This window comes from Ambystoma mexicanum, chromosome 10 (genome assembly GCF_040938575.1).
Source record: "Ambystoma mexicanum isolate Mex_15411 chromosome 10, UKY_AmexF1_1, whole genome shotgun sequence".
In the NCBI taxonomy this organism is placed as follows: Eukaryota; Metazoa; Chordata; class Amphibia; order Caudata; family Ambystomatidae; genus Ambystoma; species Ambystoma mexicanum.
In genome coordinates this window covers 178,278,428-178,303,284 of record NC_090932.1, presented here as the reverse complement: position 1 = coordinate 178,303,284, position 24,857 = coordinate 178,278,428, and the positions used below count along the sequence as shown (strand labels likewise).

The 24,857-nt window shown below is 46.4% G+C and overlaps 1 protein-coding gene across 1 annotated transcript in view; it reads right to left on the bottom strand.

Moving 5' to 3' along the window:
- Positions 1-24,857, bottom strand: part of KAT6A (lysine acetyltransferase 6A) — a 1,549,616-nt gene that overhangs the window by 897,356 nt on the left and 627,403 nt on the right. Inside the window, exon 7 of the mRNA XM_069617664.1 lies at positions 14,626-14,930. Coding sequence (XP_069473765.1) covers positions 14,626-14,930 — 305 coding nt within the window. The remainder of the gene's footprint in view (positions 1-14,625; positions 14,931-24,857) is intronic.

Here is a 24,857-nt window from a genome sequence, read left to right as displayed (position 1 = left end):
TTCCTCAATTTCACTCTCAAATGTGGGGCTGTTCTGTTCTGCCTCAGGGTCTTAAGGCACCTGATGGTCTAGATGCGCAGGATGTGAGGGAGGGATCTTCGGACCCTGCCATGTGTTGATTTAGTAACCCAAGTCGCACTCTTGTCTGATTGACTAAGGGGACTGGACTTGCCAGGCCAGCCACCCTGCTGTGTGATTGACAGCCAGGCTGTATGAATGGGGGAAAACTGCATAAAAATCAGTTCTCTGGGACTGGAAGAGCAGAGTTGCCACTGGAATGAAAGAACCAACAAGGAACTGGAAGAAGAGGACCCCTACAATGACTGAACCGCCCGGTGAAGCCCTGCTGCAGGTCAGAATCTCCAAATCCGACGAGAGAAGATCCTCCAGGAAACTTCTTCCCTTGAGCAGGTGGGACCAACCAGTTCGCCGAAACTCCAAGCCAGGACCCCTCCTCTGGTCGAATTCGCTGTACAGACCTACAGTGGGCCGGATAGCAAGGAGTGTCGGACCCTGCTTGGGTTTCAAGGAGCGCACCTTTTATTCATTGTTTTGCTCTACAGCTGGTTTCTTCCCTGGGTGGCGCAGGACCCTCCAGTCTTCCTACTTCTGATCAGTCCGACAGTCACTTCAGGAACCGTGAGCCTGCTGGAACAACCAGGAACGTCCACCTCAGCTACAGCTCCCTCTCCGTTTTAAGGTATTGTGCAAATACGGTTGTCCTTTTTGGTCAGCCGCGGTGAAAGTGTTTGAAATCTTTCTCCAATCCGAGGGCGTGTCCCTCTCTTCTCTTTGAACTAACTTTTCCACCAATCAACCAACCTCATCCGGAATCTGTGCCACAAACTTTACCACGAACTACATTGAACCTATCATCTTGAGCAAAAGACTTTTGAACCATTGACTTTGGCCCTAAGCCTTTTCTATCTGATTTTAACCATGTAGCCCCTCTTGTTCAATTGATCTGATTACTTACCTGTTGGTGTTGCCTAATTTCTAATAACTTTGTCCTTCCCTCCCTTTTAAATTGCTCCCACCTCATTTTGTGAGCTTAACTTGTCTGGAATTTAAGGGAAGTGGTGTGGTGTATTTATGATTGTGATTTTTATATTGCTAAGAATAGTGAAATGTTATACAACTGTTGAGTAAATAAATATATATTCTTTTACTTAGAAACCTGAGTCAGTGTTTGCCTGAATATTAGTAATTGCTGTCCTTTGTGTAACTATTTGTACTGCTCACTTACTCTTGAGTTAAGTCTGGCTACTCCGCTACTGCTACCACTATAACCGTGTAGTACAGGCTTGTACCAAAGGTGAAATTCTACTGTCACTTGTAGTCTTAATTGTGTGTAGTGTTCCCAAAGGGTACTGCATATAATTCTGCCTAACATCCTGCAGCGTCCATAGATTGAAAACCTGGAGATAATCTAGCGTTGTGCCCCATCCCAGAAAGGAGGAGTCCGTGGTAATCGTCACTTGTGGTAAGTGCTCCTGAAAAGCCCCCACTGTAAGATTGTTGGTCGACGACCACCATAAAAGATCCTCCATCATGCAGGATGGAACTGGGATCATCTTGGAATCTGAGTCCAAAGCCCGACACCAACAGCTGCAAAGAGCCAGCTGAATGCGCCTAATTTTGAGACGTGCAAGAGGAGGAGCAAGTACGCACAAAGCCATGAGGCCCAAAAGTCTCTAAAATCACCAATCCGTCATGTGCTCTGACTGGATGAAGAGCTGACACGTGGCGGATAGATCCGCAATCCTGTCCGCCGTCAAGTACACCCTGGAGTCGACCGTGTTCCAATGGAAACCCAGGTCTTGGGAGACAGATATGCAAGATTTCCGCCAGTTCACCAACAGCCCAAGGTAGAACAGGAGCTGAAGGAAAGACTGGAGATTGCTCGAAGCCGTCAGTGGACAAGGGCTGCATAGGAGCCAATCGTCCAAATACGGATATACATGAACACCCTGTAGCCGAAGGAAAGCTGAGATGACCGACATCTTCGTGAAGACATGCAGTGCCGAGTTGAGACCAAACAGGAGTACAAGGAACTGGAAATGCTCCCCTCCCAGGAAGAAGCGCAGATATTTCCGATGCGGCCTCCCTATCAGGATATGCATATATGCATCCTGAAGGTCCACTACACTGAGCCAGTCACCTTTCTGAAGAGAGGACTTCATTTGTCAAGGTGTGATCAGCTTGAATTTCTCTTGGTGGAAGAGAAAGGTTGAATTGGGAAAAGTCAAGGAAGGTGCACAGGCCGGCCTGGTTGGGTTGGGTTTTGGCACTGAACAGACGAGAGTAGAAGCCCTCCCCTTCCTCCCCAAGGGGAACAGGTTCCACCGCCCTGAGGTATAGAAGCTTCTGAACCTCAGCTCTGAGGGAGGGAGTCCAGCTCTGTTGGAAGGGAGGGTTGAAAGGTGGGGGGAGCGGCGGGGGGGAGAAGAGGAAAGCAAAAGCCCACCCGAGCGATGGACAAAACCCACCGGTCTTTGGTGAAGGTCCGCCATGCCTCCAGATGAGACGAGATTAGTTCTCCCACTGGAGTCTCGTCCCTGTGTATAGGGGGCCTTAGCTGGGACCTTCGACAGGACAGAAAGATTTGGCTGTTTTGTTGCTCGCCATGGTCCTCATCTGAGAAGAATGAAACAATTCCTTGCCATCGAAGGGCAGGTCCAGAACTTTGTCTTGCACCTCCTTCGAAAACTTTGTCGCATGGAGCCATGCCTGGAGGGAGGTGTCAATTCCCACCATAAAGCCTCGAGCTGAGGTATCTATGTGGTGTGCTGCAGCTTCCAGCAGATCTTGTGCCAACACCCTGGCGTCCGACAAACCGGCTTGGAAGTCATCTAGCCTATCTGCAGGAATACACTCCTGGAAATCAGCTAACTCCTTCCACAGCCTCAGATTAGCTGCTGCCAGGATGAGCTCGGTATTTGCTTGACGAAGCTGGATTGCTAAATTGGCAAAGACTTTCTTGCCCAAGGAGTACAGAATCTTGTCTTCCTTAGACAGAATCCGATGAGCCGCAGCCGTAGAGGTCGCAGAGGCCGGCTTGGATTGAAGTGTGGCCGCAGCTAGTACCATCAAGGAAGGGAGCGGGCACGACACTAAGGCAATTTCCTCAGAGGTGTGAAGCCTGTAACGGGCGTCAATTCTTTTATTGATATGTAGCCCGGTGTAGGTTTATCCCAGACCTTACGGGCCTCAGCCAAAACGTCCTTTTGGAGGAACAGGCCGGGACGCTCTTGAGGCGACACGGTAAACGCTCCCGAAAGCACCCCCTTCCTGTGGAGTAGGGGCCTCAGATACCGAAATGTCAAGGAGGGCCATCATATCCAGGACACGGTCATGGAATGCTCTGACAGAGCGGGGCTGCTCATCGCTATCCTGATCTGCTTGAGGATCATCCGGCGAATCGGAAGCAGACGGCTGGACCGTCTCAGGTTTTAAAGTGGTATCCCGCTCTGCCGGTGTCTTCTCTACGGGATACAGCGGAGGTAGGGGAGGAAGAGCTGGAGGCGGGCCAAGAGTAAGAGGTGGTACCACCGCAGGAGCTGCCGGAACCGCCAGGGTGGAATATGGAGCAGGAAGTTCAGGGTAGATCTCCTTGAAAAGACCCTTAAAATACTCCTTCATGGGGTCAGAGTGCAAGAGTCTCTGAAATTTCCAGATAAATGCATCCTCTGAAGGTTTTAAGCGCTGGGGTGGGCAGAGGCCACACGTATGGGGCATACCGCCCCAAACGCAATGAGGATGGTTGCCAGGAAGGCCCACCACCAACCGGGTCCATATAGACCAACGGAGCAGGAGGAAACGAGACAGTATGCGGCAGCGGCATCTGAGCACGCCAGTCGTAAGAAGGGCGAAACCGATTTTTACTGTCCACTTGATGTGGAAACGGCTGCTCAGCCCCAAAAAGAAGGTTCCCAGCACCCACCGTCGAGAGCATAGGTGTAAGGGAAGAATCCAAAATGGCCACTGTGGACCATGAGGGTTGGGCCGCCATTTGTCGATGCCTGAAGAGAACTGCATCACAGGCTGGTCAGGGGACTTGAGCAACACAAGGATCCTCGGCAGAGCCGGTACTGGCGGGTCTCGGATGTTTAATGGACATCTTGGAGGTGGCCCCAAAAATTAGCCTCCAAAGGAGGAACCTCGGCAGAGCCGGTAACAGAGGAGTTCCGTTCAATGACCACCCTCTTTGCCCCCTTGACAGAACCTGTATCATCGCGTCCCTGAGCGCGGGAATGCCGAGGAATCCACCTCACAGACAACACCTTCAGAGCAGGTCTCTTGGTTTTGTCGGTACACACCTTGGCCTCAAAAAGAGGAACCTCTGGTTTTCGCCTGGTATTTGTAGCTCCCTCGAGAGGGGCCTCAAGCCGTGTCTCAGTACAGAAAGCTCCAGGAAAGGGGACCTCAGGGCGTACCCTGGTGTCTGTGTGGAAAGCTCCAGAAACGGAGACCTCGGAGCAACAAACCCTGGTATCCAAAGCCACAGATGAACTAGGCTGAAGTTTAGCACCTGACATGTGAACCTCGGAACGTGGTCCGGTTTCGGCAGGTCCATCGTGGGGACCCTCAGAGAAAACTCTGGTGCGCCCGTTAGGCCTGCAAGGCACCTCAGGGGAACCCCTGGTAGCAGAGCTGCTCAAGCCCCTCCCGGACCTGGAAGGAGTCCCCCAGCCGGGGTGCCCTAAAAAGTAAGGAACTTACCGGGCGTCTCTTCCGTTCATAAATGAAAAGCTGAAAATGAGGTGGAGGAACGCACTGAAAGACTTCCTCCCACCGAAGAAGACGCTGGAGTGCTCAGACGGCGAGGGAGTCGCAGTAGAAACACGAATCCCAACTATGGTCCGGGCACAGACACTCCAAGCAGAGAGAATGGGGATCCGCCCTAGCAAATCGACGTTTGCATAAATAACAGGACACAAATCCCAGACGCTCCGGCATAGACGGAGGATTACGCGACCGCGGAACGGGAGCAGGAAAGAAGGACAACAGGAACAAAGAAGTTTTTTTCCCAGTGATGCAAATGGGTCGAGCCCCGGCCACGCAGAGAAAAGGACTGAAGGGCGATGTGCGGAGCTCAGGAGGGCAGGGTTACGGCTGCGTGCGGTAAACCGCGTAAAAAGAGAAGGACAAAAAGTTTCATTTTTTATGCTTTTTGACAAAAGTGCTCTGGTCCCGTCGGACGAATGTACCACATGTATGGAGGAAAGGGGACGGGACGTAAGAGTAAACTAAAATTATAAGGGAAAGGCAAGACATTTTCTTAACCTAGAGCATGTAAAAGTCCCCCCTCCACACACACTACTGTGAAGGCCGAAGCCCATTGCTGCAGGCTACCGAAACTACGATGTCCGCTGACGTGAGGTAGCTGGTGAACACTACACGCTGATAAAGGGAATAAGGAAAGAGTCTGAACTCTAAATATAATAATGCTTGAAACTATAGCAATTACTGTAAAATAATAAACTCTGCAAAGTGCCACCAATCCCATGGTGGGAAAAAAAAATGGACCTCGACTAGTGAAGGATCATGGGTACACTATAGGTCACTATTGGGATAGTATTACAAACATGGCAGTCCTTCTCTACATGAGTCTTGTCCCCATGAAGACAGTAGAGGCATCGCGAATGTTCGTCTTCCTTAAACACATTCTGCAGCCCGCATCCAGGGCAGCTGCGAAACAGCTTGGGTCCGGGCGACGAACTCGCATCCTGGGCCATCTCGAAGTAGGCCGCGAATCTTCTGGAATCCTCCAAGAAGTTGATTCGACAAAATCTTCACCCTTGAGGACCGTAGGAAAATCCCGCAACCGGTAGCCGTTAACGGGAGTAGAAACGGTGGAGCTTGAGGCTCGATTAACCGAAAAAATGTGAAAAATCACCTGAAAAAGCGCGAAACACGCAGCAAAAGCTCGAGAGCTAAGCACAAGGACTCCCAACACTTGAACGTGCGGTAAAAATCTGAAGATGGCTGCCAGAGGCGGGGCTTAGGTAGAGGGCAGTCATTGGCTGTGGACAGTATGACGCAGAAATCAGTGATTGGTTACTACTACGAAAGACAGATCAGAAACGAAACTGATACTGATTTTTTCTTTACCGAGGATTCCCAGCCTGACGACGGGGAATATTCATGAGCATGTGAATCCATGCTAGACCCCATGCTGGAGAAGGGGGGCTGTAGGGATACAGACACAGTCCCGCAGTGCAGGGGTTGCCAGGGAGGCAGTGCAGGGGAGAGTGGCTGGGCCAAGGACCGAGATCGGTGAGTGGCCCAGTTGCAGATTCAGTGCAGTTTCATTAATTTTAGCGGGGGAGAGAAAGCGGAGGCAAAGAGGAAGGTTTTGAGGTGCTTCTGGAACCGGAGATGGTTCTCCTCAAGTTTCAGGGAGGCAGGAAGGCTGTTCCAGTGGAAGGCCCCTGCAGTGGAGAGAGATCTGCCGCCAACTCGTTTGGAGAAGCGGCTGACCCTGAGGGAGTTGGAGGCGGATGAGTGAAGAGGTGGGGTTGGAACGCCCGAAGCGCTCTGAAGACTGCCAGAAGCTCTAGCAGATTGATAGGATTCTTGGCCACTGAGTGAGACCAGAGGCCCTGAGCTGTGTGGTGGAGGAGGTGTGCTCCCCACCCTGACAGGGACACGTCTGTAGTTACTACAGCTTGTACCTCCGGATCGTAAAAGGGTTTCCCCTTTGACGGGTTCTCTTGTCCACCAGTGAAGACTTTGTAGAGGTGCTGGCGAAACGACCACTAGATCGTCCCACTGACCACTTGCCTGAGACCACTGTTTCACCAACCATTCCTGCATGGGTCGCATGCGCAGGCACGCGTGGGCGACCAGGTAAATGCATCGATTTGCGCACCCTTATCTGGCGACCGGGCTGATATAGAGGAATTTGCAGTAGTAGATTCCAAATTCTTTCCTCCGATGGAAAGGCCAACCCTTCTTGAGTGTTTAGGACAGCTCCTAGGAACTGTTTGGAGGTGCTTGGCATTAGGCTTGATTTTATCTCGTTGATAGAGGAACCCAATTGGAAGAGGAGGTTGATCGTTCTTTGAATGTTTGAACTGCAAATTACTGGGGTCTCCCCCGTGATGAGCCAGTCGTCCAGGTAAGGGTACACTGGGATTGCCTCCCTGCGTAGGTGTGCCGCCGCCAGTACCTTGGTGAATACCCTTGATGCAGAGGCTATACCGAAGGGCAGCACCTTGAACTGGTAGTGCTGACTGTCCACCTTGAAGCGCAAGGATCTTCTGTGCGCTGGGAACATGGAAATATGAAAATAGGCATCTTCCATGTCTAATGTTGCCATGTAATCCCCCCTTTTTAGGAGGGGGATTACCTCTTGGAGACTAGTCATGCAAAATTTTTGCGGCTTGACATACTTGTTTGCAGGGCGTAAGTCTAATACTGGGCGCATTGTCAAATTTTTTTTGGGCACAAGGAAGTAAGTTGAATAAATACCCTTGTTTACCTGGTTGCCCGGGACGAGTTCTATCGCGTCCTTTGCTAGAAGATTGACAATCTCCTCGAGGAGGATCTTTTGGTGGTCCAGGGAATGTATTTTCTGTCGTGGAGGGTGGTTTCAGGGGCGCTCGAGCAGTTCGATGCAGTATCCTGCGGACACTGTGGACAGCACCCATCTGTCTGATGTGATCCCTTCCCATGCTTGGGTGAAGTTGGAAATGCATGCTCCTACTGGGGATGCGTGAGAAGGGACCCTGAACGGAACGTCACTGCTTTGTGGGAGGCGTACCGCCTCTGCTGGGGCTGCCTCTACCACAGCTCCTTTTGTTTCCTATGCCGTAACTCTGGGTAGTCTGCTGGTTGTTACCCCATGATGTACCCTGTCCCTGTGTATAATTGGAGCCCCTTTGGGAATTTTGGCCGGGTGGGCGACGAAAATTACTATTCCCTCTTTGATTAGGGGGCGTATTTGTCAATTGTCCCAGGAACTTCAGAGTATCATACTCGTTTTTGGCAGTCTTTAATGAGTCCTCTATCGCTCTGCCAAACAGAAGATTAGGTTCCACCGGCATGTCAATTAGGGATGCCTGGGTCTCGGGTTTAAACCCGACTGTCTTAACCAAGCATGCCTCTTAATGACAGTGCTCTCTGCTATGAGCCGGCCAGCGTTGTCTGCGGCGTCAAAGGTTGCCTCAATGATGCAACCGGACACGGCTCTTCCCTCTGATGCGATCTGGGCCAACTGACCCTTTAGTGGTTCCGGTACGGAGTCAATGAAGGCAGCTACCTGCTCCCACTGGTGGCAATTGTAACTTGCCAGCAGAGTGGTGGTGTTGGTGATCCTTGCTTGGTAAGCGGAAGTGGAGGCTACCTTGCTTCCCAACCCGTAAATTCTCTTGCTCTCCTTGTCTGAGGGGAGGGGGAGGCTCAGATGATGATAGAGGAATCCCCGCTCTCTTTCTGGTGTTTGTAATTACCAAGGAGTCAGGCTTCAGTTGACCCCTTACGTAAAGTGGGTCTGTCTGGGCGGCCCTGAGCAATTTCTCGATTCTGGGGTTTACAGCCCTGGTGAGATTAGGAGTGAGAAGGGAAGGATCAATTCTCCGTTGGATGGACTTGAGAATGGGGATGGCTTGAGCAATGGGTCTTTTTTCTCCTACTAGTTCTTCTGCAAAGTCCCTCTCTTCCTGTGCCCCCTGAGTGTCTATGTGGAAGTGCTCTGCAGCTCTAGACAAGACCTCATTTAGGAGGGGCTGGTTATCTAATGGAGAGTCAGTAACCTGAGGTTCTTTGCGAACAGGATAGTCTATCCTCTGTGACGTCTTCCTCCTCCCCATCCTGGCCCTCGTCATCTCCATAATAATCCACCCCCGTTTGGTCGTCCAACATTACTAAATCTGGATCCTCATCATAATGTTGAGGATCTTCACCATACTGTTGGTAGTGTTGTATGTAGAAAGGGTCTGAAAACAGGCCCGGAGTTGGAGTCTCAAACCGAGGTTTCTTACTAGGGGGCTGAGGGTTCCTGGATCCTGAAGGAGTAGCGTTATCTGGGGCATAGCTGAGGAAATGTTCTGGGTTTTTAGAGTAGAAATCAGCCAGGGAAAACATTCTCCTCATAACCCTGTCTATGTCTTCACTGCTCCATTCTCTGGAGCTGGGAATGACTACATCCTGAGAAGTTTTTTCTTCTATAATGGTTTTGGACTTAGGGGCAGGAACAGGGGTCTTGGATTTTTGTTTATCTGAAGACTTCGGCTTTTCCCTATGTGTCTGTGGTGCAGAAGTAGGTTGAGAAGACTTTTTCTGCTGTTTACCCCCATCTCCCTGAGAAGAAGAGTGTTTCCCTGATTTTTTTTCACCTTCTCTCAGCCTTTCGACGCCTGGCGTCGAGATTCGGGGGTACTCTCTCTCTCTACTGAGTTTGACGCCGTGCGGGCTGCTGGAGCCGACTCCTGGTGTGCGGCCTGGGGATGGAGGTCGGACTCCTCTTCTGACGAACGTACCTCTGTGACTTGGAGAATCGAGGAACTCTTGGCAACCGTGGATGGTTGCCTTGTGTCATGCAGCGATCTTGACCTGGAACGCCCAGAGGACACTGATTCCGTGGACCGCTCTCTTTGGGCCTCTTTACGAGAACTCGACACGCGTGTTTATGTGTAGTAGTGGTGTGGGTAGCACTCGGGTCGCCGGGTGTGTTCCCCATAACTGCCCTGCCGGACAATCTTCTGAGGTCGGGGACTTGCGCTTGGGAGTCTTTGACACCTCTGTGCCCTCGCCGTCCGAAAGTACAGCGTCGCTGCCATCACTGAAGGCACCCTCCGCTTCCATGGCCTCGAGTTGCCTGGCGTGGTGGGCCCAACATTTGGTCGAGCTGTCCTTTAATGTTTTCGCCTTGAACAAGCTACACGCTCTGCAGTTCGCCTCAGGGTGATCCCTTGGCAAGCAGAGGTTACTGGCGGCTTGCTTGTCAACCCAAGGATACTTGCAGTTGTACTTGGGGCAAAATTGAAATGGAGTGCTCTCCATATGCACCTATGGCAGCGGGCCGGTGTGTGTAGGAAATAATAAGAGTGTAGAGTATGTTTCCACCCCCCACTCTCCCTACTTGCGGGAGCCGAGGCCAGAGGCCTTCCAAGGCCCGAGCCGAGGCCAGAGGCCTTCTGAGGCCCAAAGTCTGTCGTGCAGCTCTCGCTGGTTGTTTGTTCTTCGGACCGGCGTCGATCTCCAATGTCTCAACGTGGGAGTGAAAGAACGGGGAAATTAATATAGATTTTTTACAAAATGGCTGAAAGCCAGGGAACTCCGCGCAATGCTTCTGGCCAGTATGGCGGAAAAACATCTGAGGGTCCTACACGTGTGAGGGATCATGGGTACAGTGGACGTCACACTAGGGATAGTATTACTGGCACGCCCTGTGTCGACGCCCATTTGAGTTTCAAAAAACAAACTAATACTACGCAGCTTCCACTAGATGTCGGCCTATGCACAGCATGTGATCTAAGCAGATTCCACAAGCCTCAGAAATATATATTTATGTACATCCATCCATTTTTTAAATTTATCGATATATCCATCCACATATCGCATCCATCCCTCCAGAGAGCCAGATGCGCCCATCCAGAGAGCCGTAGCCGCCCATCCAGAGAGCCGTAGCCGCCCATCCAGAGAGCAGTAGCCGCCCATCCAGTTATTCATCCATCAAGTTATCCAGATAGCCATGCGTCCAGCCACATAGCAATGTGGCCATCCGCAAAGTCATGTGTCCATCCATCCATACATTCAGATAACCATCTGTCCATCCTTCCATCAGATAGCCACCCATATACCAAATATATTTGGCTATCCATCAGTCGGTCTGTCCATTTTTACCAAATAATAATACAAGAGATCTGAGAGTGCTTTGTCTTAAGCCCTTTCTGAGATTGGCCGGAATACATACCACCTCCGATACCCTGGAATTTTGTAGATGTATGGATGATATAGAAACTGAACAGAGTAGCCAAGGTGATCATGATGCCTGGCTAATAAGGCCCAACCCAAAGAGTAAGCCAGATAAACGAACAAGGGGAATGAGGCTATCATTTAAGGGAGGGGCAACATGTTTGATAATAAAAAGTTTAGACGTGGGGGTCGCGAGTATCTCTCCCACTCTTATTTGCCCCGTCATTCTGGGGCTACAATGTTCTCAGCCAAGGCCCAAATTGTTAATCAAGTAACAACTGAATTAAGGGAAACTAGATCAAAATTCGAAAGTGGGGTAATCTGCAAAACAGCGGAATGTTTGGATGTGGGGGTTTCAAGTATCTCCCACCTCCTACATATATGCCCAATAAAGTTCAGGCTAATGATGTTTCCTTGAGGTAATTGTCAATATTTGTTTAATCTATTTTATACGTTTAGCTTTATGTTCTTTCTAAAAGTAACAGTATTTATATATCTAAATCGATTATAATATTGCATTACAATGCACATTGCAAAAAAACTGTATAATTTTTATGGCTCTGTGCCGAATAAAAGTTGCACAATAAATATTTTGTCAACTAAAACCAATAATGACAAGGGGCACACGGGACACACAAAAGGATGTCCTGTATGGCAGGCAACTGCCTACACTCATTGTTAAGATTAAGATTGTAAATTCAATTTAATGAAGCACCATAGAAAGGAACAGTAATATAAGGAAGGTAATAAGGCAATGACCCAGGTGTGCTGGAGAAACTTGAAGCCTGCAGAAATAGGGAGTAGGAACCTTAGAACTGGGAAAAAGTAGCGAAGAGTGTTCCTGCGGGATTGAAATGAGAGGCCAAATAAAAAAAGGAATACTTGTTAAGGTCAATTAGTAACATTCGGTTTGTCTAGAAATGAACCCTAGACTAGACCCCAGGACACGCTTAAGATGTGATCATCAGCAAGGACCATTCAACTTCAATTTGGAGTATTACAGAGAATGCGATTGCTCATCGTAGAACATAAATAATAGAACAAAGAAATGAAGAGCCACCATATCCCAGATAACACCTAAAAATGCACAAGGCAGCAAGGGGCCCGTTACATTAACTTATGCCTTTAGTCAAGTCACAATTTGCTTATAAACATACCACCCCTAGCTCCAGAGAAAACAGACTCCAAGCCTGTACAATGAGAAACGCAAAAAGTAGAAACATAGCAAAAAAAAGAAATAGCAAGTTCCTCACAAACATACAATGAACAAAGTACAAGTGCTTCAAATATTTTTTCATAAGGCCAACTATGACCAAAAGCATTGCCCCTCCCAGAACAATAATGATGCAAATGGGGTTTGATGATGCAAATCAGGTTTAGCAAGAATGATCCTCAGGCAGGATTAAGGACAAGGGTAATCAAGCAGGATTTGCAATATTAATCAGCAGGCAACAGATTAGTAAAGACAGCAGTACACCCTTTTCACATAAGTCCCCAAACAAACATTTGCCCGGATATCATTCACACCATTTTTTGAAAAGTCACGAATTGTAAAAGTTGGCACTTACTTGTTGTCCACAACAATTTTTGTCCCAGTCTGACCATGCAATTTGATAAGTTGCTAACTTTAGAACTATACCATATGGGATGTAACTTGTCATCCCCAAAACGGGGTGACATTCTGCAAATTCTTTCATTGCCATGTGCTTCAGTTTGCTTACCTACCAAATGACAAACTCAAATGAACAACATAGCACTTCATTAACCAACACTTCTGCCCGAGAGAAGGGATGTGTGGTCTAGTGTCTAAAGGGCAGATTTGAAATCCCTGCATCCCTTCCCAACCAAAATAGTTTGATCTTAGGAAAATCAAATCTAGTTTTACTGAAATTTCTTATCTGATGAAAATGAGGAAGCACAGAAAATAATGAGCACTAGGATAAGGTGCTACAGTAAATCAAAAAAGATTAGAGGAGCAGAAACTGGACAGATTCAGATTAGAGCAAAGTTGCAGACTTTGGAACAAGAAGATCCAAATTCTAATCCTGGCTTCTTCAGTTTACAAAACCAGTTTGATCCGGGGGAAATAGTTTTCCTGTACTTCTATTGTCTGTCAAAGTTGAGTGTGCTTAGAAACAACCTGAACACCAGTGCATCACATAATATTACAAAAAAAAGGATAGTTAAAGGTGTAGATTAGTGGCAAAATCATCGTTTTTTTAATCAAAGGGCCTGGATTATAATCATAGGCATTAGCTAGTGAACAGAGGATAGCACAGGGGCAATGTGCTGGTCTTGGAAGCAAGTCCATGCAGTGCAACAGAGGTTCGAATCCCGGATCGCTTAAAAACCGAACTCAGGTATGGTATTAGGCGTGTTGTAAAAAAAACAATTACAATAAAAAAATTAACTCATTATTGTGTGGCAATCCCTAGCAATGAGTATGCTGCTTGTAACTAATGTGGATTGCTATGCAACCCCCTATGATTGAACATATCTTATCTGTGAAAAATCTGCATGCCTTTATGCTTTGAAAGTGTTGGTAGTAGGTTGTTCTTTGCCTATTAGCAGTACCTGCTAAATAACATGCGGCTGCCAGAGGTTTCCAACATATCCCGCTAAAAAGTATTCAATGCCCAATCATTGGGGTTAAGTATTATTTGATGTCCCTTCCTGTAATGTCACTGGCGAGTAAAGAATTGTGCAACTGTGTGTCAGTGACCCTACCATTTTGGTGAAATAATGCCGCCATTTTTAATTTTAATTCCAGCACTTGCTTGAAACTGTGATTTTTGGCATGTGTCTTTACATTTCCCCCTCTGCTTCAGCTTTCTTATCCGATACATTTGATAATGAGTCAAACTGAAAAAACCCAGCAGGAAGAGCTATATTAAAATAAAAGAATGTGAACATAATGGAAATGGAGGATGTATGTACAAGTGCCAAGTTGGTGACTTTGGAACAAGAATATCTGTATCCTAATCTAAGGGCTGCCACTTGAACAAAATGGCTTCATCATGTGCGGTTAACCATCTGCCTGTTCTTCAGTCTCACTATCTACCAATTTCCTATCCACATAAAAGTATGTTTTCAGTGCATATTAATGAGAAACTCTAACCTCTCCATGTTTTAAAGTTGATAGTTCGCTATAGCCAACTTTTAAAGTCTTTCACTGTCTAAGAGAAGGGTTCAACTGATGGAGGGTGCGAGCAGTCATTAAAACCGATGCTAGCTAGGATTTCTTTCATTTACTTAGATTAAATGTACGTGGTGTTTGCTTTGGAATGGGACTGAGGTGTTCATGTGAACCATCCTATCCAAGAGTTAAAAAGCATGAAACATTTCCTCCAATGTGTGAAATGTCCCACAAACCTGGTTCCCCGATTGAGGCATACATGCACATCTCGAGTGGTGTGAAAGATGTGCTGGCCATATGTTAATTTCAAACTGATACCACGAAAATGTGTACCTATAAAAGCACTTTACACATTAATATATTTCAGATGAAAGAATTCTTTGATGCATCAACAGCACAGGAAAATCGATAAGTGACATGCAATGAGAACTACTATCCAATTACTTATTCACCATTTGTGTTTTTGTACAGAGGAGAGAAAAATCCCAGAATAAGGGGCACAAATGCAGAAATAAAGCTGTGGTGAACCTCCGAAAAGGACACAGTCCATAACACCCATCACTCACCTGTCAACCAGTTGGAGCCTGTGATTTTTTGTACTTCCTTTTTCCTGATCCTATATTGCTGGGAGTAATCCACCACATCCACTCTGCATTTCCGTCCATCACGGGAGGGAGTAAAGAATTTGGTGAGGCCATCAATGAGCCCTTTGGTTTTCTTATTAAAGTTCAAGGTACCACCACTTTGCCTGCTGAACTGTGTGGCATGCGGTCGCCCTGGATGTTCATCCTCCAATGATGACAATGACTGGAGGGAGACTTTCCGTTTCCGACCCCGACCAGGCCCACTTTTCGTGAAGGATACTTTAGATCTGAGGTAAGAAAACGTTTTAAATATTTAGAAAGAGCAGATTTAAGCGAATACTTCTAGGTTGTTGACATACATCAATGGATTCCAGCATACATGTCCTCAATAATCATTTGTGCTTTGCACAAACTAAATGAGTTCCTTACCTTTGAGGAAAAATAGCAGCTTTGCACATTCAGTTCTGTTAAGAGGTTTACATTTAGTGCTAAATCTACCTCCTAGTGGATCAGTAACTGCATCTTGCTTTTTTCACATTCTATGTGGTAGAGTTTTAAATCTTACCCGTAACAGCTCCAAGTAATAATACAAAGCCAACCACGCTTGATCATCTTCATATTGACAATCTGTCATTTTATAATGTCCGTCATGTTCACTGTAATTGGGTCACACCTAAATGTAATTAACGTTAAGTTGAAAGTCCTAAACTGTGGGCCTCCTAATCTTTTATCTTGTCCTGAACTAGTTCACAACCTTTTTCCTTTTTGAATCTTCATACAAGACATTGTGATGGATCCAACAGAAGTCCAACTGCGTTTTCCTGGGTTACTCACCTAGTTAGTTGTGTGAGCTCCAAAAGATAATGACAATCAGTGCTCCAGATAAGGTTTTGAATCAAGAGTATTTTACACCCTACTTTTTAAAGTTGGGAGTAAAATTATTTTTTTAGGGAGTAAAAAAAATCAAGTCCCATTCGGAACGTGAGTATTTTAGAAGCGAGTAAAATAGAAATATTTTGTAATAAATATTTCTTTGCACCACATTATTCATGCACATTAAAAAATTTACATTTGTAGCTCTCCAGATCAGGGAACAAGTCTAGAAGGCTTTATTCCTGTGGCATTAAGAGTCCTACTGGTCTGAACAGAACCATGGAAATGTATAGAGGAAAATAGGGGACAGCATCCTTTGTGTTGGTTTTCCATTTTTGTTGGGAGTATTTGTACTCCCTATTTTTATTTTTGGGAAGCAATTGCCTATTAGGGAGTACAAGTAGCTGATACACCTTATATGTATGGCTGCTGACAACGGATACTATGTTACAAATGTATCAGGCCTTTCATAGTAAGTAACCAATTAGGGAACTAGTGTATTTTCCCTTGCACAGAAACCATAGGTGTCAATCTTGCATTAGACAAACCATGGCATGGCTTTAAATGACAAACAGAACTAATGTTTGTTGGAACATCCAGTAGAATAAACAGGCTGGGAATAGACTACAAAAGCTTTGTTATCATGGGCTGTACTACTGCTACGCTGCAAAAGGATACAAATTTAGGAGTCTATTTAGACTCAAAACTGAGTATGAAGGCGCATGTAAACAACATTGTCTCTGCCTATCATCTCAAACATTTGAATTGAGTATGACCTTTTGTGACCAAAAAAAGTTACACCACTATTGTGAGAGCTATTGTTGGGGCCAAGTTGGACTAGTACGGCAGCCAGATGCACAGAATCAGTAAGGGTGAAACATACAGGTTGCAGGTAATCCAAAATAGTGCAGCGAGGGTTGCTGAAGGGTTAGAAAAAAGAGAGCATGTCCTGCAGGCCGGACAAGCACTTCACTAGCTTCCAGTAGAGGCCAGGATCTTCTTTCGCCTTCTTATTTGGTGACAGTCCATGATACTTGTCAGAAAGGATTTCTTGGCTACAGGCCCAAAGAACAAAAATCTGCTGTCTGTGCCAAAGGTAAAGCTGACTAGGGTAGACAGCTGTGCCTTTTACTGTGCAGCACCTACTCTATGGAACTCCTTAAGCAAGCTTTAAACACTCACTTGTTCACCTGAGCATATGTTGAAATTATTTGCATTGCTGCCTTGTTGGATTTGATTTCGATTGTATGTTCTGTTCTTCTGTTATAAGTGCCCTTATTCCCATGAACTGCCTGTTTGGCGCTATATAAATAATAAATAAATCTTCATACCTTTAAGTGAAAGGATACGGATGTGATCATGTATGGTCTTGAACTACCCTGTGCCCAGCAGTTCTGCGGCAGGGTAATATCTGGTGAGTATATGACATGGCTGTTTGAATTCAACACTGAATTGACATCCTGTATTTGCTCAGCAAAGTGTGAATGTGGTGACCCGAGCCCAATTATAGGATATCTGCCAAATGTTTGAATGGATGTCCAAATGTGACTGGAAGTGGGGTATAAACTCAGCTTGAAATATTTCATTAAGACAGACGAATCTGATCCTAAACAATTGTGTATTGCCTGGGAAGAGTGCCTAAGCAGTGAGAACAAATGTGAACCTAAAGATGACACTGAAAGCTCTTCTGAAGCATCCTGCACAAGCTCACACTCTGAACGTTTAGTGCTCCTGTGACACAAAGATCTAGGCCTTTTATCAGCCAGGTAGAACCTTGGAGCATCGCTCCTACACTTAGACCGGACAGGAGGAGAGTACAAGCCTCTAAGATCCCCAGACACCCATAATACTCTTTTCTACTTGCCCTATGTCCAGGAACAGAGGAGGAGGTAGAACAAGACTAATGAGGCCTATTAACTGGTAATGATAGTGCCCTGTTACAAAAGAAACTGAAACCAAAAGGGACATCTACCAAAGAACCTAGAGACTCGGAGATATCCCAGTCCTACCAGACGAGCACTACTGGGCCAGCCTCTGCAACTCTAGACTACTTGGCAGCTGCATCACATCACCATTTCTCTAGCCCAAAATCACCTGTGTTACATTAATCATTGCTCCAAATCCACAGCCATCTTTTTCATCATCAGAACTGCTTGGGGCTACAAGCTGCTATGTTTTGTGTGGGATGGATGTTTTACTCTTGGATCTCAAATCTTTGCCACTCTTTGGAGCTGGTCCCATCGGGCTTTTACCTTTTGTTTTGGTTGTGTGGCGGACAGTCTAGTTGTTGTGAGGGTTTTTTTCATAGCCCCCCTATTTGCAATGTTTTACTCCATGCAGCTTCTCTGTGCCAGAGTATATTCCCAAGGCTTGATTCCTCAAACTTAAGAGCCTTAGTGGTGGTTTTATCCTACACTGACTCAGATTTCATGGCGTGTACTGCTTGGTTCAGCACTCCTTAAGGGTTTTGGATTTAAGCAGTCTACACACGCCTTGCTCGTGGCTTAGACATGGATATTTGCACTGTGTGCATATTCTTCCAAAGGAATTTTTTATTGCACTCCAAACAGAAATGAAAACGTATTTTCCATTTACGGTATGGAAACTAGTGTGCCCTGGAAAGAAGACTTAGAGCAGAGGTATTGAAACTGTGGGGTGCACCCCCCCAGCCAGGGCGCTGCTGCATTCCCAGGGGGCACAGGCCACCAGCCTGAAATTTAAAAAATATATAACTTTTTTTTTACATTTTCATTTTAAAAGGGAGGAAAGAAGAAATGGGACAGGGGGAGCCCTGGACAGGGGTGGCTCGCCCATAATGGGCGACGGGGCGTCAACCCAGTGGCCCCCTCACCCATTATGGAGGAGCCAGTCCAGTGAAACAATGAGGTTCCCTCCCTCAGCTGATTTTTCCAGCTGAGGGAGCACTCCTGCGCTGGCTGAACGGTCAAAGGGGAAACACAGTTTGGCCTTTGACAGTTCAATTCCCACGCTGCACATGCTCAATGAGCCATGCAAGTCTGGGGGAGTTTTGCTTCGCCAGCCTCGCAAAGCGCATTGGAAATGCTGGCCGGGGAACTGCATGTCTGTATGTGCGAGGGGGAGCTATGGTGCCTCCTTGCACATACAGACAGAGCAGGCTGAAGCAGGGTATTTCAGCACCCACACTCGGGCCCCTACATGCATCTGCTAGAACCAGGAAGCTCTTGCTTCCCGAATTCCTGTTCATGATGTAGGAGCTGGAGCGCTGGGGAGTAAACATCAAGACCGGGGTAGGAAAGGTAAGTTTCTGTTCATTTATTTTTTATTTAAATATGTGTATGGAGGCGTGTATACTTGTGTTAGGAGTGTATGTTGATGGGTGCTTGTGTGAATAATAAAGAGTGCTTGCTGTGTGAATGTGTGTGTATTTCTATTGGTCTGTGGAGCTGATTTTGGCGAGGGGGGTTGGGGTGTGGGGGGAGGTTGTACAACAAAGGCATTTAAAATAAACCCTGCCAAAATCAGCCCTCGTTCTGAGGTGCTGTGGAGCCCAGGGGAAAGGGATGGTATTTTTTTACTGGACATCTATCATAGATTTACAGTAAAAAATACCATACTGCCCCCCCCCCCGTGGCCCCCAGTGCCTTGCATACATCAACATGATTGTGTGAGTATGTTACGCCATGTGGGACAGAGGGGATAGGAATCCTGGACTCTCTGTGGAAAGACAATTTGGTCTGCCACAGTGTCACCTGCACTTGCCCTCGGTGGATCACTATGGCGCGAACTAGGGCGCAACGACCCCAACGTGGCAGAAGCTAAAGCCACACAGACATCAGTTATTGCAACAATCCTGCAAGATAACGCCAAGAAAACGGAAACCATTGCAATGATTCAGAGAAAGCCTCGGCACTCCAGGACCCCCCCAGTGAAATCAAGAAAGAACTCCACAGATAAAATAGCTTCTCTAGACAGGAGAATCAATGAATCATAAAAACTCTTAGAAGTGGAATCCACTGTCTGTGAGCAGTCCTATGAGGTGGGGGAATGTTCACAGCGCATTGAGACACTGGATGCAAGAGGCGAGGAGCTGGACGCGTCACAGGAAGATGCTTAGAATCGGTTCTGATGCAACATTCAGGGTAGAGGCGTGGCGGCTCACGTAGCAGATAAGGAGCTCACTGAATTCATACAAAAACTATTTTGCTTCATCCTGAAGGGCCCAGCAACACGAATATAAAGATCATTGGGAGGCACCGCAATCGCAAAGAGCACAATAATGCCCCAACCAAGCTCCAGGCATACTTAAAGAGAGTGCAATTCTACCTCAAAGAGCGAATAATGGAATGCAATGAATCCTTCAGAGCCATTCCAAGTCCCCCAGTGGCAATCTCCTCCCATATGGCCAGGGAAAGGCAGACACTCACTGATCCTGACCGTGGGGGTTGTGCCAGGAGGGAGGATCATGTGGGGGCATGAGGGGCTCTCACACAAGAGATGGGCTATTATGCCTTTAAATGTGAAGAATCCCTAATCGCCTGCTGTCATTAGTCATAAGACTTCAATTGTAAGAGGTTGAACATCTTAATCATAACATTTCTCCTCATTCATATATGCATAGTCCCTCAAACTCTTGACATCTGAGGTTGATGGTTGTTATCTGGGTAAATGTGCAACAAAACCCTTTAAAACCTCATTGTAAAACGTTGGACTCCTATTCCCAGAAAGCTTTTGATACTGGGACGAAGAAGAGCAAGGAGTCGAAGATCAATAGTGCTGCCAAGAAGAGCGTGTGGTCTAGTTGTTATTCTTTCAATCGATCAATTTAAATATGAAAATCACCTGGTGGTGAGAGAAGCTGAAGGTGAAAGAGACGTTGTGTGGCACTGCAGAATATGAAGAGCAGAATCGTGGAGGGCAGCAGAAGCATGGGAGGAAGCACAGTTGAAGGGGAGAGGTGTTCCTGAGTTGCAGAAAATCAGTCCGACATGACGGAGTGTCAGGAGACCAGTCGGAGCCTGGTGAACCCTAGGGAATTGTTGCAGAGGCAAAGGCAGCTGCAGAAAAGCTGTCGAAAGCGTTGTCAACCGGAAAGCAGCAACCCCATCAGCAGAGAGGTGTAAGGCCGACCAAAGAGCTGAAAGAGGGTCCGACCGTTTACGGAAGCCCTTCCAGCAGCAATACCGCACCATAGAAACTTGAGACGGCACACAGGCCAGAAGAAACAGGTGAGTTGGCCTAATGAGAGAGGTAAACCCTGGGCACTCCGAAAGACACGACTACAATTAGGAGAAAGTTTTGAATACCGACCAAATAGAATAAAGGAGAGAACAAAAAGACATTGTAAGGATAAATAATGAGGAAAATGTTATGCAATTATCCTGACATGAGATGTCAGTTGGGGGAAACTTAAAACAAGCATTCCCAAGAGCCAAGAGACTGTCAGAAAAGATAACAGCAAGAGCTTGAACAAACCCTCATATGATCTGTATAGGGAAATTTGGTACAAGCATTAATTGCAGTCAAGCAAACTAAGGCCACCGAGAAAGTAGAATTGTGTGATACTAAAGAGATAGCTGGCAGGGGAGTTTACCAGGGAATCTATGCGAGTTAAGAGGAATACATTCCTGGCAGGAGAGTAAACCAGGATGTGGAGTAAATAAGGAATTCCACAGTTGTGTTGAGAAGGAACTTTGTTATATTAAGTCTATTGAAATTGAACATTCTTTTGCTTTGCCATCTTCAAAACCAAAATTAATAACTTCACTGTTGAAAATTAATTTTTTGTTTTACCATCTTCAAACCCAGACTGAACATGTTTGTTTTCGTTCCCATTAGTAAATATTTTGATTTGCCATCTTGAAAACTATAAAAGACTTCATTTCAATATATTTCAACCTGTGTGACAGAAGGAAGATTTACTTTGCTATTTTGAAATGAATAACCATGAAAGAAACATTGACATGGCCTTTGTTGGAACTCTGGTGAAATAGAATTTTTCAAATACCTTTTTCTTGAAATAGTTCAGGGGAAGGGGAACTAAGCTTTGGAGGCAAGAATTGAAGAATTACTTTGCTGAAATTGTATATATTTATATTACCTACATTTAATGAAGTGAAAACAGAAATTCTAGTGTATCCTTTTCTTGTTTTGTATGTTAGTGTGAGGGTCCGATGTATATTAGACACCATGGCTTTTTTTTTTAGTTTCAGTTTCATAGGCAGGCACATCCTGTTTTGGTTAGGGCAAGCCAGGCCTTTTTTCCCCCTCAAGCCCATTTCTTAATAAATATGGCTAATGTTGGGCAAACTACAACCTTGTGTTCGCCTCTCATTGTTGAACCCTCACATGAGGCTGCGAGAAACCGGTCAGAAATCCTCTTTAGAGATGCCAAAACCGCATTTTGTAGCACAATCTTGTCTCTGCTAGCCTCATGAAAAGGAAAGCCCTCAAGCCCATGACGGAACGTCTTCGGGAAAAAAATATCCCATGCAGATGGACCATCCCCACAGTGTTGATCTTCAGTATCAATGGAGAAAAGCGCTTGATAAAATCACTCATGGAAGGGGAACACCTGCTCTTGCCTGCTACACCCACAGACTCAAAATCATCTGTACCATACGAACATCCAAATACCAGATTAAACACTGCGAGAAATGCCTGGACTAAGTCCAGGAGACCAAGCAAACTTAAGAGGTGGTGACGAAGGAGTCCTGAAGGGCCCTGTCTGACCCGAGAATCTGAATAGACACTGACACCTGATGGCCCTCTACCAGCTCTCAATTGCTTGAACATAAGACCCTGTTCCATATGCAGATGTAGCATCCTCATCATCTTGGGCCCAGGTCCTGCTGCCCCGGGTGAGCCCCAATGCTTTGCTCATTTTCAAATCAACCAATGTAGTTTTGTTACACAAGGGGGCTGAAGGGACTTCAGGCAAGTTTTGTTTGAAAAAAGCCTTGTTACCTTGTCAGATGAGTTGAGACATCTTCTGCACCCAGACACACACTGAACATAAGCATCTTTTTTATCCCAATGCACGCACACTCCTTATGCCAGGCTCCGACGACTCCATAATCGAGCCACTCTACTGTATCACCAGGAACGTAAAGGGGCTAACCTCCTCAGTGAAAAGGGTGTGACTTGAGGTCAGGGACTGAAGCGCCTCGCTGGTATTCCACCTCCTCCCGAAAGACAGATAGACTCCGGAATAGATGTTTCCCCACTCAATTCTCATCATTAGGGGAGAAAAAGGGGTTTCAATTTTAATAGCAAAAGGAGTCCCCTTCACCAGAACCCACACACTGAGTGACCCCAGAGTGAGGTAATGTTTGTGTTAGGGGAAATCTCCTCAGGCATGAATTTACCTTGATTTTGCTATACATGCCCAACGACGAACAGAACCACTAGAGTCCCTCACATACCAGCATTCACAGAAGGGCAAGTGATCATAGGGGGTGACTTCCATCTTGCCCTAATCCAGAATTGGATAAAACCTTAATTCACAATATTCTTTCTTGCTAACTACCAATCACTCCATACTAGAATTAGGATCCATGGCAAGATAACTCCAATAAACTCAATCATGACAGGCACCAGACAAGGCTGCCCCCTTTTTCCACTAATCTTCGCCCTGTCCATCGGACCCTTGGCTGCAAGAATAAAACATATGAAGACAGAATACAAGGTCTCCTTTTACGCAGACGACCTGATGTGGACCCTGACTGACGTTTCCACCTCACTTTGCGCCTTGCTAGTTGAGCTACGCAATTACAATTCAGCATCGGGATTCCCCACTAACTATGCCAAATCCAAGGGGCATAGTATCGCCCTACCTCCTGAAACTATACTCCAGTTGGCCAACGTCTACCCAATAGACTGGGCGGGCGGGACCATGGATTATCTGGGGGTCTGCATCACAGCCTAGCTGGAACCTCCTATGGCCCATTATTCACGAAGCTGGCGTACAACATGGACAGATGGAGGAATGAGGATATCTCCTGGATAAAGAAAATTACAGCAGTGAAGATGAATTTGATCCCCAGGCTCCTGAAATACTGTCTGTCCTTGCCTGCAAGAATACCAGAGTCCCACCCTTCAAGGGCTGCAGAATAAAATGTGTTACTTTATTTGGGATGGCAAAAAGGAACAAATTGCAGAAAAAGATCTGACAAAGCGTGAAGACTCGAGGCATGGGCATCTCTGGCATATATAGATACAACCTGGCAGTAAAAATATCCACTCTTGTCTGTGAGCAGACTGATTCGCTGGTCAAATGTGACAGATAGAACAGGCGACCTCTCCTTTCCCTCCTGTTCACCAGTCCCAATGCCCTGCGAGAGATGCCCTCCCTCTTAACTACGATACTCGACACACTATTATTGGAATAAAGCAACATCAAGGTGGGGACCTCCCTTAAGTGGCCTGCTTTCCCCAGCCCTAGATATCCCTGAATTTCACACGGGCGTGGCCGGGGAGAGGTTGTCAGCTTGGAGGGACGAGGTCTGCAAACCTAACAACCGTTATACCCTGATGGTTATCCCCTGATGTTCACTGAAGCGAAAGCTACGTTCCAACTGAGTGAAGCAGGCAGGTTTTAGTACATACAGCACAGGCATTGGATTGTGAACCCCGGGGTCAAATTTAGAGGCACTAGGCACCTGACTGCCCTCAAACTAACAGGGCACATATTAAGGCTATCACAGGGGTGCAATTACCGATGGACCCGCCTGTGGTGCTCCTAAGGGTTACTGAAGCAGGGGTCTACCTTGGCTTGTGGTACAGGTCAACCTTTGATTCTGGCCACCACAAGGAGGTCAGTTATACAGTTTTTCTCAGGACTGCAGAGGGCTCATCTTGCAGATGTGGTGGGGTAAAATATGGGACATTTTAGTGGCCGAAAAAATCTCAGCACTAACTTTAAACCGATATTCGAAATATGTTAACGAATGGCTGCCTTTCATTGAATACTCGCAAACATACCCACAATGCACACTAAAGCCGAGACTTGTGGTGCATTTTGACCTTCTATGACCCCTGTCTGCCCCATGAGAGCTTTCTCTGAGGCCCTCTGTAAAAACCCTATGTAAAACCCCTGAAATGGAGTGGCTATGATCCTCTCTCAAACTATCTGGTCCAATCAAAGCCTGGGCAACAGTTCAATGGACTCCACTACTCACTTCTAGCTGTTATTGTTTTCTGCTTTTCTGGCTTTCCTTTGTACCATTGATACAAAGGCTGTCACTTATGGTTAAGGCGGTTCTTTAAATAAAATCGTTTAAAAAACAAAGAAATGTATTTTGGTGAAAAGGATACATGTGTTCTTAAAACGTAATGCTTGTGTACTGTGACAAAAGGTTCAG